The sequence below is a fragment of the Dioscorea cayenensis genome, chromosome 8, assembly GCF_009730915.1.
Source record: "Dioscorea cayenensis subsp. rotundata cultivar TDr96_F1 chromosome 8, TDr96_F1_v2_PseudoChromosome.rev07_lg8_w22 25.fasta, whole genome shotgun sequence".
Lineage (NCBI taxonomy): Eukaryota > Viridiplantae > Streptophyta > Magnoliopsida > Dioscoreales > Dioscoreaceae > Dioscorea > Dioscorea cayenensis.
In genome coordinates, this window is record NC_052478.1 from 1,910,932 (window position 1) to 1,926,304 (window position 15,373).

At 34.8% G+C, this 15,373-nt stretch overlaps 1 protein-coding gene across 1 annotated transcript; it reads left to right on the forward strand.

Annotated features, from left to right (window-relative positions):
• Positions 1 to 5,019: 5,019 nt before the first annotated feature.
• LOC120266843 (putative FBD-associated F-box protein At5g56700) lies at positions 5,020 to 6,337 on the forward strand. Its single transcript, XM_039274494.1, has 2 exons — positions 5,020 to 5,559; positions 6,107 to 6,337. Exons 1-2 carry the CDS (start codon positions 5,020 to 5,022, stop codon positions 6,335 to 6,337), a joined length of 771 nt encoding a protein of 256 aa, XP_039130428.1.
• Positions 6,338 to 15,373: the final 9,036 nt, after the last annotated feature.

Below are 15,373 nucleotides of genomic sequence, written 5' to 3' on the forward strand. Positions count from 1 at the left end.
CATGGTTTTTTACGTGTGTGTGTATACATATATATTGGTCTGTGTTTAATTTGATGATTGATCCACCATGCATGCAATCCTTAATTATCCGATGTTTTATAGTACTCCATCTTTGTGAGAAAGTTGATTAATTTGGTTCAAGATTTCTCAATCGAGCTTGGGTATGAATTGCTATAGTATTTGTGGTTGAGGTTATGATGATTTAGGGGTTGTTTGTTTGCAAGGAATGGAGTTGAGGAGGAATGAGATAGGAATGAATTAGGAATGGAAAAAAAACTGTATTTGGTTGGAGGGTACGAAAGAGTAATTCATTGGGAATGAGAAAAGTAAATAGGAAAAATATGTGCAAAATGTCATTTATGCCCTTATAGAGTAAATATTAAATAAATAAATACATTGGCCAATAATATTATTTTATTTGTAATATGTTGTTATTATTGTCATAATTATTTTTATAATTAATTTTTATAATTAATTTTACAATCCATCTTCATTATTAATATTGTTGTTTTGTTACAATGTTATCATTTTATTTTTATTATTTTAGAATTAATTTATTTGTAATATGTTATCATTATTATTTGTTTACAATGTTCTCAATATTTTTCCTATATATATAGATAAAGTTTTAAAGCCAAGGGTAAAATGGACATTCCACCATCCGGATTGGGCATTCCTCAACCAATTGGGCTGAATGCCAATCAACCCTCTCCCCTCATCTCATTCCTCATAGATTCCTCCCACATTCCCAAGCCTGCCAACCAAACAAAGCATTGGCTCATTCCCAATCCATTCCCAATCCAAGCCTTGCAAACAAACAACCCCTTAGGGTTTTGAGGAACGACCCTTCATGGATTGGAGGATAATGGAGAGTTAAAGAATTATAAAGAATAAAGGAAAGTTTATAAAAATATTTCATTGAATGTGTTTGAATTATCCAAACATGGCTAAATGATTCATGATTTAGATGTTTCGATCTTCATGTATGTTGTACAAGCGATTAGGGCATCAATGTATTGTTGATGCATATTTATATAGATAAACCCTAGATAAACCCTAGAAGCCAGAGCCCACTGCAGTCATTGCCATGCCCTAGCTAATTCACATATGCATGCCTTGTGTTTGATGATTATTGATCAGACATGCAATCCGTTTTTGATGATTAGATGTTTTATATGTTCATGAGAAAGTTAATTAGGTTCAAGATTTCAATCGAGGGTGTTGATATGGTATACGTGTTTGTGATTGAGATTTTGATGATGTAGGGTTTTGAGGAATGGTCCCTAGCCTATTGTAGATTTTATTTGGTGTGGTTGGATTGAAGGATAATGGAGAAAGGGAATTATGAATAATAAAAGAAAGTTTTTAATTGAATATTAGATTGTATGTATTTCTATGCCTTTTCACTCGTCCATTCACTCAACAACTGCAAAGGGATCTCACAGAGGCTCACATACCAATAAACCTAAAGATCATTGGCACGTGAAAACATTTTGTTAAACGTATTTGAATGAACCATGGCCTCATCTCCTTGATTTTGATGCATCTCCTTCCTTGTTACCCCGTATAGACTACCAATTTTGGTGTAAAGAGAAAGGAAAAACCAAGAAGAAATTAAGAGAAGAGTGTTCACATAGCCACATTTTCTTGAATATTATTTGAATATTAAATTTTGTTTTTTTTTTGGATGTTGGGAATATAGACCACAAGACAAGTATTTTAGGTTAAGTATTTTGAGTGACTATCAAACTAAAACCAATTTTTGTGCGCTTTACACATCAAATTTCTATTTTATACCATGATCTCGGTTATCTAATTTCAATTTAATTTCATTGGGAGTGCTCGACAACAATAACTCACTGCATCTGTTCACATATATATTCCATTTCATCAAAGATGTTGACATGGCCATTTATTATGTAACCATGCTCATGTGACCATGTGAAGATCATTGATGATGCAACATATATTTGGATGTCACGGCGAATTATGTTGAGGGACAATTTTGGCAATCAAATCTCTCTTGGAAACTCCACAAATTATGTTGACCCGACAATTTTGACAACCACAAATTATGTTGATAGGACGATTATATATGTTGACAGCAATTTTGGCGGGGATGATGGTTTCGATTCTTCTATTTGTTATTATTCTATTAGCCCAACAATTTTAGTGTGCAGGTATCACACCTAGAGGTGGGCACGGGCTGGTTAACCGGGCCCGCCGGGTCCGGTTCGGTGAAAACCGGACCCGAAACCCGTCCCCTGCACTACAAGAGCCACGGGTCCCGGTTCACTCAAAGAATGAACCGGACCCGACCTGCTTTTATCACAGTACCCGCGGGTCCGGGCCAGGCCCGTTTGACCCGGCGGGTTTTTATCATTTTTATTATATTAAATAATATTTTATTTACAAATGAAATGAATAAACTTTCAAAAATAAGGCCATAAATGAGATTTGAACCGAGGACCATCACCATAGGAATTATCCCATTAACCAATTGATCTACACATCTTTTCATGTTTAAATATAAACAATAAATAAATATAAAGAAGTTGCAAATTTTTTTAAAAAAATTTAATTCCAAACAACAAAAAAATTAAAATAATTTATAATAACTAAAATTTTTTTAAGAAATATCAAAAATAATTTCAAAAAGGATAAAATAAGTTACATTTTTATTTGTTTATCTATCAAATTAAATTATTAGCACACCTTTTTAAGTTCAACAAAAATTACATATCAAGTAGTATTCTTATTTTAATTAAAGTTATCATCAACTTATTTATTTATTATAGTTTAGGTTGCCTCTAGATTTCAATTTGGTCTTTAACTATAGGATTATTATTGTGCTCATCATGTTGTCATTGAAAAAAGTTATTAATCAAAATAATATGGTGTTAACTATTATTCAAAGAGGTTCCTTTTTTACTAATATATTTTTTATAAATTAATATACATAATTTAAAAATAATTTTTTGTAATTTAATTTTTTATTTTATAAATTGAAACAAAAATAATCTAATATATATGTGACAAATAAAGAGAGCTCCTATTTAAGAGAATTTAAGAGTGATGCATGTGTAGGGAATTAGTCTTTATGAGCCAAAAAGGCGATTAACAAAAATAATTATTTTTAAAGAAAAATATTTATAAAAATTTATTTTTTGATACTTTGATATTTTTACATATTGATTTATATAGTCTCTTAATTTTTTATAAATTAAATATATATGTAAAATATTTTGATCCATATCCTACATCTATCTATATATAATTTTCTAATAGATGTCAAAAATAAAGAGTAGCTCAAGTGGTTTGTTTTTGTTGTCCAAGTTGACCAACATGCATTTACTAAATAGTAATAATAAACCATGTCTGACAGTCTTATTTCTATACGTGGGCTTGGCCCGGTCGGATGGCGCAGGCCCGACCCACGCCGACCTGGGTTGAGAGAAGCCCGACCCGAACGCCCGCCTAGAATACTGGGCGGTTACTGAGTCAATCGAACCGCCCGCCGGTTCGATGACTCGGGCGGGCCAGGGTTGCGTGACGGCCCGTGCCCACCTCTAATCACACCTCGGTTACGGTGACAGATGTAGCATCCAACCAACAAAGATTGACTTAACGAGAAACTGAATATTTTATCTTATAAAAACACAACATGCTTGCTAAACACAAACTGGCAATTGATACCAAATTTATACATTTCCAAAAACATGCATACAAACAATTGAATTTTCAAATTAATATTCACTTCTTTAAATTTCTCAATAAGAAGTTCTAGATGAATTTAACATATATAAATCCCTCCAAAATTGGGAGTTTTACATTAGGGAAAAAAAAAGAAGAAAGTAAAGTTTATAAATTAAAACACGTTTTTGATGGATATATATATATATATGCTCGAATGCAATAATCCTTGTTCTACTGTCAGTTCATGAATTTTACTGTACACAGATATTTAACTAGAAGTGAATTCTTGTAACCATGCATATTTGTGTATATAATTGTTGAAAGCAGGATAACAACGAAGAGAAAGGAACAACAATCTGAAATAAGGAGAAGGAAGAAAGCAAGAACTGGTAGTGATAAGCAGAATGACGAAGATAGGATTAGCAGCCTATCCGATGAACTTTGTGGTTACATACTGTCCAAGCTTCCTACAGCCAGAGACAGAACCAGAACTTGATGGTAGAGAAAAATGAGCTCAAAAAGCAAAAACAAAAAAATAAAAAAAGTAAAAAAATAATCTAATAAAATAATTATTTTAATGAAGAATAATGTCTTAATACAGACTAAAAAATTTGAATACACATATTAAAAAAATATAAAAAGTATAATTAAAAATTTTTTTATTATCGATAATGAAATATATGAGATTTTCAATAATTCAACTAATAAGAATACATCTCAAGTTCGTATTTTTTTTTAAAATATAGAAAAATTGATCTTTCTCACTACAAACAATCAAACTATTGTTTATAAAAAACTTTTGTTGTTTTAATTATAAACGTATATATGTAGACATTATAACTATATACGTATATATGTTAAAGTCTCATGATCAATTCAAATTTTTAAATTACTAAAATTTGTATATAAGATTTATTTTATTAAAAATTTTTGAAATAATAGTAATTTTTTTAAATTAAAAAAATAAAATGTGAAAAAAATGTACCAAGTGGGATTTGATCTTGGGTGGACCAAAATATCTCAAACCTTATGGATAGACCCACTAACCACTCAAGCACACCCACATTCCACACTTCCATACGTCCCAAATATTATATTTTTATATTTAATTAATTATGAAAAAAATCGAAAACCACCAAATCTTATATTGTTTTAAAAAAAGTATTATTCAGGTCTGGGGGCTTCACCCTCTAGCCCATGGTTCCGCCCCTGCCTACAGCTGATGCAATGAAAACCGGCATCTTATCAAAGAGATGGAAACATACATGGAGAACTGCGACCAACTTAGAGTTTGATTTTCGTTAGTTTCCCAAATTTAAGCGGATGAATAAAGCATTCGCCGATTTTGTTAATAAAGCTTTGGTTATTCATAAGGGACAATGCATACAACGGTTTTATCTCCAATTAGAAGGATACAGGGCTAGACTGCCTTATGTTTGTTGTTGGATCCGCTTTGCTGTGAATCATTTTGTTCAGGAACTTGAACTCTGTATTCCTGAAATGACGTTGGATTACTTACCGGAGCGTTTTGTCTTCACTTGTGAATCATTGAGACTATTGAAGCTGGACTTGCCAGGCTATGTTCTCAAACTCCGAAGAACTGTTACCCTGATTAATGTTCGAACTTTGTATCTCAAGTCAATGTCTTTCCGAGATGATAAAGTTATTCATAAGCTAATATCAGGTTGCCCAAAACTTGAGAACTTGGGCATGAACAACTGCTCGATGTATGGCATGAAGATCCTGAATATTTGTTCACTAGAACTGCAGAATTTGTCTCTAATTGACTGTCAGATCTACTCTTCTTGTGAGGTCAATATCTCCGTTCCAAAGCTCCAGTCATTCCGGTACCACTGCCCTCTGGTACGCAAATTTTTGCTTGAGCACTCGTGCACCTTGACCAAAGCAGACATCGATCTCCATGGATCACTATATTTCGTGAAAAGAGACAAAGAACATGCCGAAAGAGTCATTAAATTTTTCGATAGACTAAATAATGTTAAAACCCTCACTTTATCTTCCAGGTGCATTGAGGTATGTTTCCTTAACTTTCACCATGTTTTAAATGTTTCATGAATTACTACTAATATATATATATATATATATAATCCTTGCTTGCTTGATCTTGCAATCTCTCCAGTACCTGGCTACTGCACTAGACTTGCTGGAAAGCTTCTCATTCAACTTAAGTAATGTGAGGCATTTAGATGTCACATTCTGGTGCCACAAGAGCTACATCAAAGTGCTAAGTTCTTTGCTCATGTGTTGCTCTGCAATTGAAACCCTTTCTGTAGGCATTGATATGGTAGACAATGATGCATTCACTTCTGCATTTCAACTCGGTTTCTCTTTTTCTTTTTTATTTTTATTTTTATTTTTAACCTGTCTTTTTTTTCCTTCCAAATATCAGACAGTGGCAGGATCAAATTATGTAGAATTTAAGAATGTCGTGACAACAGTACCAATGTGCCCACTCTTCAATCTGAAGACTGTAAATCTGAGGAATGTTGTAGGTGTTAACAAGCTTGATCTGGTGGGGTTTCTAGTCAAGAATGCAGAGGTCTTAGAGAAGATCGTCACTATTTCTGCGGAAGGAGTCGCCAAGGAAATAGTTTTAGAAGGGATCAAAGGTCATGCATAATATATATAAGCTAGTTAGTGGATAAATTTTTTGAGGAGTCACTTAACTATGGATTTTTATCAAATTGGTCACCCAATTTTAATTTGAGTCAAATAAGTCACTTACTTTCAATTTGATATCACCGGCGGAGTCATCTGGTTTGTTTCCCACCCCCTTTGCTCGAGGTGGCCGCCGGAGAAGCCCAATCAGCACGCCACTGCCATATCATACATACTAGGTGGCAAGTCCACATCAGATAAGTCACCCACGTAATGCAAGATGTGCAATGTCATCGCAGGGAGTTCCACATCGGTCGTCGTTTACATTCTTCACTTCTTCTTCATTCTTCATGCTGGAGAGACAAGAACACTGGTGTAGGCCACAAGGATTCGGAGTCCCCGGACAGGAAGAGCACGCATGGAAAAAGCTTCATGTGACCTAGCGGTGACTTCTTTGGGATAGGATGTCGATACTTACATAACCTAACCCTGTGCAGTCATCGTTGCCCCCTGTGATGTGAGAAGGCTGTTTTTTTTTTTCTTCTGATTTTCATGATTAAGAAGTTATTTTTACTCAGCAAATTAAATAAACGAGGAGAATGTGTGAATTGAGCTTGGGAGAGGGTGTAAATTGAAGATGGGAGAGGATGTGAATTGAAGTTATTTTTCTTTCTTTTTTCGGAATGATTGTTTTGTTATGATAAAAACAAAACAAACAATGGCAATAGCTTTTTCTCTTCTCGCAGACTACCTCAATCATGGATTGAATAAATTTCAATTTAATCAAAATTGATGTGATCTTTTATATTTGTATTATTACAAAGTTGTTCATTCTCAACAAATAAAAATAAATGAAGAGACTTAATTCAATTCAGATTTGTCAAGCTGCTAAGTTTAGATTTTTTGTATTAACAAAGAAAATCATGTCTAAACACAAATAATCACAGACAATAGTGTTAAACCAATTTTCTATATTATCACAGACAAAATGTTGTAATTATATGTCATAGAAATCTGCCCAGTATATCGGTTAACACAAAGTCATGTCTAAACATGCAAAACAAGTTTATAATCTGTGAGCCTTCTTGACTGAAGACTAAGGTTACCAACATACAAAATTATGTTAACCAGTTTACAAAGATGATACAACAACACCAGCAAAGGGAAAAAAAATTTATCTATTGCCATGCTCCTCCCTATGGATGTTGTTAACTTGTTAAGTTGGTCTTCCAGCCGATGCGGTTCCCACTCCCAATATTTTTTTCCTCACAGGGGACCCAGACTTTCCTTTTCTTTGCAACATCACCAACTTTGTTCCTCTGATCATCTTCTTTATCTCTTAATTGAACCTTGATCACTTTGGTGGTCTTTTCAACACTTGAGCTATTGTTTTTTTCCTCCCTTGACAAAACCGCTTCATATGTGAATCTTTTTTTGCAGGATGTGTTGTTTTGCCTTTGCCTCCTCTTGTATTAAATTTAGGTCTCCTAATATTAGCTGCAGGAATTGTTTGGCTACAGTTTCCCTCACCAGATGCATTTATTATCTATTGTTAACAAGGATGAAAATGCAAATTAGACCAAGTTAATATGGAACTATTACGCAATTAATTTCACAATGCCCCACCCGTGACATGGCTTCTTCGAAATATTTTGTCGTGAGGTTGCTAAGACATGTTGATCACCTTTGGCCAATGAGTCCAAGCCGTGATTTACATTCATCAAAATGTAAATAACCACAACATTGTCTTTGAAAAAAATTGTGATACAATTTATAAAGTAAGAAGCATACCAATGTGAAATGTTCTTCAAGAACACAGGAGTCTATGTTGTCCATGGGATTGTCCATAAATGCTTCACTTTTGGTCTCCACTCGCTGCCCACCCACATTTGAATTTCTCCCCTGTCACAAAACATGATAATAATTTGTGAGTGTTGGCAAATCCCAATTGAGAATGATAAAATTAGCATGGAACTCAATTACCTGCCCATGGTACCTTTTGTTATGTCCTCGCAACGCCTACAAACATCGTGCATCTCATTGTGACGCCTCTTCTTGCTAACTTTTTACGCTGGTGTACCCTCTACTTTCTTCATCCACTTCCTTTCTCCTCATCATGGTTTTCCTGCCTCTTTTCCTGTTAATTGGTTTAGGTGATATCATTGGCCCTTGATCACTCTTGGGCCAAGAATCCCTACCATTGGTGGGGTTCAAGGTGTGCCTATAGGTTTTTTTAAGTAGGTGCTCACCGAATAACACTCATTCAAGTAGTTTTCAGGTTTGTCATTATTATAGTATATTGCTGAAATTGCATGAGGGCAAGGCACACCAATTAATTGCCACTTCCTACAAGTACAATTGCCTCTGTCTTTATCAACCACATACTGCCCATCAGGTCCAATAACTTGGTATTGAGAACCCCAGCACCATATTGTCTGTATGCAGGAAACTTAGTTGCTTGGATTTCTCTAGTTTCTTGATTATCCTAGGGCAGTAGGGTTGCTCGTGATTTTTCTCCATGTAATCCCTTCTTCTTTGAATTGTTACCATTAATTGGGTTCTTATCATCTCATTCATGGTGACAATTCCCTTAGTCCTAGCCTCTAGAATATGTCCATTGAAGCATTCACACATGTTATTTAGGAGAATGTCACATTTGAATTTTGATTGAAAGTGTGATCTGGACCCGATGGTGGGGGCCTATGTTTTTTCATGTCATCGAAATGCCCCTTTGTGACATTTCTTTCAGTCGGTTCATGGCCTTCTCAAATGTTGGTAAGTTTGTAGCTGTGGCACATCTCCAAACCTGATCTTTAAGAGCCTTTCCTTTGAAGTTTTTCCTAAAATTGGTATGGATATGTCTAACACAAAATCTATGCTCGGAATTAGGGAAGAGTTCCTCTATTGCGAGGAATTAGGCCCTATTGTACCAACCATAGAAAGACACATTGACCATTATTTTTAGTTTGAACAAAGGGTAAGAAAGCAGTCAAAACAAAAAAAATAAAAGTTAATCAGCATTCAACATTGGCATGGGAAACAAGAAAACAAATTTAATGAAGCATAAATAAGAAGAGAACACTGGTTTAGTTTGTTTAAAGGAATTAAAGCTGAGAACAATGCACATTAAATTGACCAATCATGGAAAAACAGTAGATGGTCTCATCAAGCATAAATACAGAACAATGCGCATTAAATTGATCAATCATGGAAAAACAATAGATGGTCTCATCAATCAGAAATACTGAGAACAATGCACATTAAATTGATCGATCATGGAAAAAAACAATAGATGGTCTCATCAATCATAAATACAGAACAATGCACATTTAAATTGATCAATCATGGAAAACAATAGATGGACTCATCAATCATAAATACATAACAATGCACATTAAATTGGTCAATCATAGATGTATTAGCACAATGATTAAACCTTATACAGAACAAAAATATATAAACTCAACAATTTTTACCTTACGTCTATCACTCATAAATAACCAGATGAAAAACTGTTTTGTGATTTCCACATCCTTTGCTAGCAACTCCAAAAACCATTTCCAATTTTTCTTTGTTTTTCTTTATTGACATTTGCCCATGCAATCGGGTGAGATCTCGTCGTTTGCATCTATTCCCACTGCAGTCAAAAGTTGACCTCCATATAACCCCTTCAAGAAGCAACCATCAACTGAAATGGCATGCCCGCAACCCTCGCCAAAAAAACCACTTCTCTAAGGGTGCCGGACAAACATACATTGCTTCAAACACCCTGCAGAGTACATTTTGAACTTGATGGTGGAGCTTGGATGAGTCCTCATCGACTCTAACCTGTAGTCAAATAGGCTCTCCATTTGGGTCTTCTCATCACCATCTATAATTCTAAAACAAGGTAATGGCAAATCAATGTAAATTCAAACCAATTAGACACTAGCAATAAAAATAAAACCTGCTAATGTGCTGAAAAATAAACAGTAGACAAATTACCTAAGTGCAATGCACTTAGCTCTATATGCCTTCAGTCTACTGATGTTAATCTCTTGATTTGTCTTCACTGCCTGGATAATCCCTTGAATCTTCCATGAAGGATCTGCCCTAAATTGCTCCAAATAAGCTTTTGCTATCCATTCAGCATTGACATGTCTGTTAGTGTGGTCTCTAGTGCATTCATGAAGCAACCTACCAGACTTTATTTGTACTGTCCTACTATCCTTGACCATGGGTGAAGCCCAAAGATAAAAAGGGCACCCTTTTTTACAAATTGCTTTGCACCTTTTCTTTGAATTTGGCTTAAACTTCATCATGTATCTATTTTTAATTCCATAATTTTTTACTGCCTCCTTGAATTGGGCAAAGCTTCTAAACTTCATCCCAATTTTAAGTTGTGGGTTCTTCATGTCACATTCCTCATTAAATTCAAAGTATTTGGGCTTGCCAGAGTCTAGCTCATCCTCATCAGTTGAAGAACAGGAATGTAACTCATCGGAAAAATTCATACTCGAGTCCAACCCAATATCATCACCTAGTCCCGCAGGGTTCTCCACTAACAGTATAATAGCCACATGGGGTTCACTAGTGTCACTACCTTCTCCATCTGGCTCATGACTAAAGCTATAGTCAGAGTCATGGAAGTCACTATCTTCCTCTCCATTTTTATGTTTATGATCACCCCTAATCTGAAGTAGTACACATTCCAAGTCACTGTCTTCTCCATGATTTTCTTCTGCATCATGTTCCTCATCTTGGTCATTTTCACCACTACCAAATCCAAGTGTAACTCCAAGTCCTAGGTCAGAATTAGCAAGCTTGAACCAAACACACACCTCTCTGCTAGAGTCCACATTCTCTGCCATTGTCAAAGCATCCATGTCAGTCTTTATTTCCCTCAAGCCTTTGCTTTTCCATCGTATCTATCGACCACCAAATGCTACAACTTTCAACATCTAGATTAAATTCCCTAGCCATATTTATCAACTCAATTCTTGACATCGATCAGACATGTGAAATCCACAAGACCCGGCTAATCCTTCTACATCACCATTGATGTAATGAACTCTTATTACGAACAAATCGAGCATTAGGAATCTGAAACAAAAAGATAGTCCAATGTTATTCATATGCCTACTTAACATAAATACCAAGGATGAGTAACATCTGACTAATAACTAAATTCCTGCAGAAATTGAGAACAACATTGCGTACTGAATAAATGAAGGATCATGCACTTTTATTTTGCTGCTAACTTAACATAAATAGCAAGATGAGAAAATACACTCCCACAAATTGAGAACTATCAGGGCACAGACAAAATAAATGAAAATCATGTACTCAACTTTAGTTCGGACTTACATATACAAAAGAAACATACTTAAGCACTCTTAAATAGTAACAAGGTCCAAGCATATCATTGATCTGCAAAAATCCTACCATTAACCAAAGACATGAAAAAAATTGCAGCCCATGTCATTGGCAAGACCATATCATTGACTGCAAAATGTTACATAGACAAATCCTACAGCTTTTCCTAATGGTTTAATATATCTAGCCATATATAACACAATAATGGTTTCCACATGCCATGATTCTTTCAAGAAAAAGGTTTCTGCAGATGTGGTCCACACATGTCAAAAATGTCAACACAATTGGATTACTATAATTTATTTTTGACTCATTTTACTATCAATCATGCAAGATACTTCATAATTCAAACAAATATCAGATCTTTCACCAACAAGATCCTTCACAACTACCTTCCCTAATTATTTTTTTCACAATTACATCAATAATTTTTAAATGTCACTCACGTACCATCTTTTATGAGTTTTGTGGTCTTCTGGTCACCAAAGTATATCATTCAAACAATCACATTCTACAATTATGAAATTATGTCAGTTAGGGACCACATTCGAAGCGGACAATTTAAAGTTAGCACTTTTCCAAATTAGACAACACAACAATCATCAAGTACCAAAATCACATACAAAATTATCTCTTCTGCATAAAAACCCCAAAACCCTGACAACATTATTCTTCAATCTCAAAATTACTTTACTTAAAATGAAAATATTCTCCACATACACATCCTTATACAGTACAATGCACAAAAACAAGACACATCTACATCCTAGTGTTATGGTTTACAAAGTTAGCCTTACAGTACTCCGGTGCTTCATCCCCAACTGCGCGTCTCTCCCAATTGACTGCCATCAGTATTGATTTGATCTTTTACTAATTGCAAACGCTGGTGACTGCAAAACTGAATTCCTTCTTCTTGCTTCCACTGCGTTATAGATCTCTTGAGATTTGGTAATAGGGAAAGAGATGAGCATTTCCTTCTAGGGCTTTGCTTGCTAGCCTCGATAATGACAATGTGTGTGTTGATGTGGAACTCCCTGCGATGGCATGGCACATCTTGCATTATGTGGGTGACTTATCTGATGTGGACCTGCCACCTAGGATGTATGATATGCAGTGGCATGCTGATTGGGCTTCTCCGTGCCACCTCAAAGAGGGGGTGGGAAACAAACCGATGACTCACCCGGTGATATCAAATTGAAAGTAAGTGACTTATTTGACTCAAATTAAAATTGGGTGACCAATTTGATAAAAATCCATAGTTGAGTGACTCCTCAAAAAATTTATCCCTAGTTAGTAGAAGAATAACTTGAGATACATTGTTCCAGTTAGTTTCTAGTTGATTTTTTTTTTAAAAAAAAAATTGGATAAATCACATTTGTTTTTAGTTTTTTTTCTAATTAAAAATCCATTTGTGGTGGTTTATCTACTTTGTCAAAGAAAAATTATTTGAGAATTTTACATTCTTTATATAATTTCTATGTATATATTGCTGTCTTATGCATTTTTTTTAATGCTGTTGTTTTTTGTTCGATATTTTTTTGAAAGATGTGGTTTATTAAGTTTTTTTTTAAAAAAATTTTGGACGAGTGCAACAAGCACCAATTAAGTCAAAGGACAGATACGGAAGTTCACCAATTATGTTAGTTTGGGAAGAAAAATCACAAAAACAGAAAAATAGTATAGAAATTCAGTGTTATCATAGCTATGCACGTAATTCTCCATCATTTCACTTCCTCCATCTCTTGAGCTCTCGACCATCTCCATGAATGACCTCATGCTCAAGCATTAAACAAAAACACGGGAGGTGTTTGGTTGCAAGATATGAAGTGGGACTCAGTACTTTGTGATTCCAATGCCTTATTTGGATGACCATGGGAGTCCAAAAAGAGTGGGTGAGTAATGAAATGGGAGGATTGCTCATATTGAAAGAACCACAAACAAAATTTGAACTTTGAAGGCATTAAAAAAAAAAAGATAGATCATGAGCCTAGATTTGGCAAAACAGAATAATGGCTCAAGGTTCCTTCATATGAACACATTTTATTCTTCCACTTTGATTCTATTTAATAACCTTAACAAAACATTATTTTTTACATGATCAAAATATAGTTTCAATTGCAATAGCAGCCCAAGACGAACATATGTATAGAAAATATTATGTTGTCATTATGCTCACAAAGAGTGCATTTGAGTCTACATATGTGTACACATGGAATGACTAAAATTAAACGGGAAAAGAAAAATATCACTGGATAAGAAAAAGAAGCAAGCAGCATTGAATGGATAAAAAAAAAAGTCCCATGCTTCAGCAACAAGCCTGTGGAAGCAATGTTGGAAAAGAAGTGAGAAACTTGTTTTTATTCTGATTATAAAATCAAGTGTTGCCTCAGCTACATCAGCATCTGCAAACTCACTGCAACAGAAACAAAGGAAAAGAAAAAAAAACAAATGAGGCGAAAATTTAGTTCTCATCAGATCCATATGAATGATGATAGATGACTAAATAACAACGTCAATTGACACTTTGAACATTGATAGGCAGTAACTGACTAGCACCAAAAAGCCATATGAACCATGAATAAATCCTGAAAGCATTTTGCCAAAAGTAGCCTTAGTCAAGCCTTCTAAAGCATAGAGGAAAACCACTACCTGCTTAGACATGAACAGAAAAAAAGTCCTCAAACTTGGATCTGCATCATGTAGAGCTACTTTGCCAAAATCAAGAAAGCATTGCAAGATAGTCTGGATTAAATGAAATATAGTCAAGATCAATGACTATAATGCTTGATTACCAAATCAAATTTACAATGCAACCTTATGTTAACTTCACATAGTACATGCAAATTGTATATTTTCAGTTCATCTTACTAAACATGCAATCAGTCAACTTTTATAGTGTACTTAACAAGCAGCCACCGGTTTACAACATTCTCAACTCCAATACTTAAGATGGAGCTTAAACTCCAATACTCCACAAAAGAATTATAATCACCAAAGCAGCAAGTAGATACTGAGAATTGCCACTTTTATCAGTTATGCAGTAAAACTGAGCTGATAAAAATACAATCTTTTTTTAAAAAATACAAACATCTACCAAAGTAAATGCTAACACAATCGAATCCAAATGTAAACAAAAGAGAGAGAGAGAGAGAGAGTCTGGATTAAATGAAATATAGTCAGGATTAATGACTATAACGCTTGATTACCATATCAAATTCACAATGCAGCAAGTAGATACTGAGAATTATCACTATTATTAGTTATGCAGTAAAACTGAGTTGATAAAAATTCAATCTTTTTCAAAAACAACCGAATCCAAATCTAAAAGACAGACACACACACAAACAAAGAAAGAGAGAGAGAGAGAGAGAGAGAGAGAGAGCAAAATAGAACAATGGAACCGGACCAGAAGAGCATTAGAGGTCTTAAAGTGGGACAGAGCCGAAACTTATCTTTGGAACAGCTTATTAATCTGAGGATATGTCCTCCAAATCAAATCCTCAGACCCTCCTTCCTTGCAAATCTCATATATTTTCCGCAACTACACCAATCACACCTTAAAAACTTCTAGAGGTATCCCATAAAAAAAACCAAAAATAGAGCATTGTAGAGACTAACGGATTGTGGAGGATATTGGGATCAGAGGCAGAGGGGCACTCGCAGAGGACGAAGGGAAGAAGGATCTCAGGTGGAAGTCCCAATC

Bases quoted from the DNA above. Each gene is read 5' to 3' on its own strand.
- LOC120266843 (XM_039274494.1), top strand. From the start codon at position 5,020: ATGAATAAAGCATTCGCCGATTTTGTTAATAAAGCTTTGGTTATTCAT. The intron at 5,560-6,106 runs GTACGCAAATTT...TCCAAATATCAG, and splicing joins TCCGGTACCACTGCCCTCTG to ACAGTGGCAGGATCAAATTA.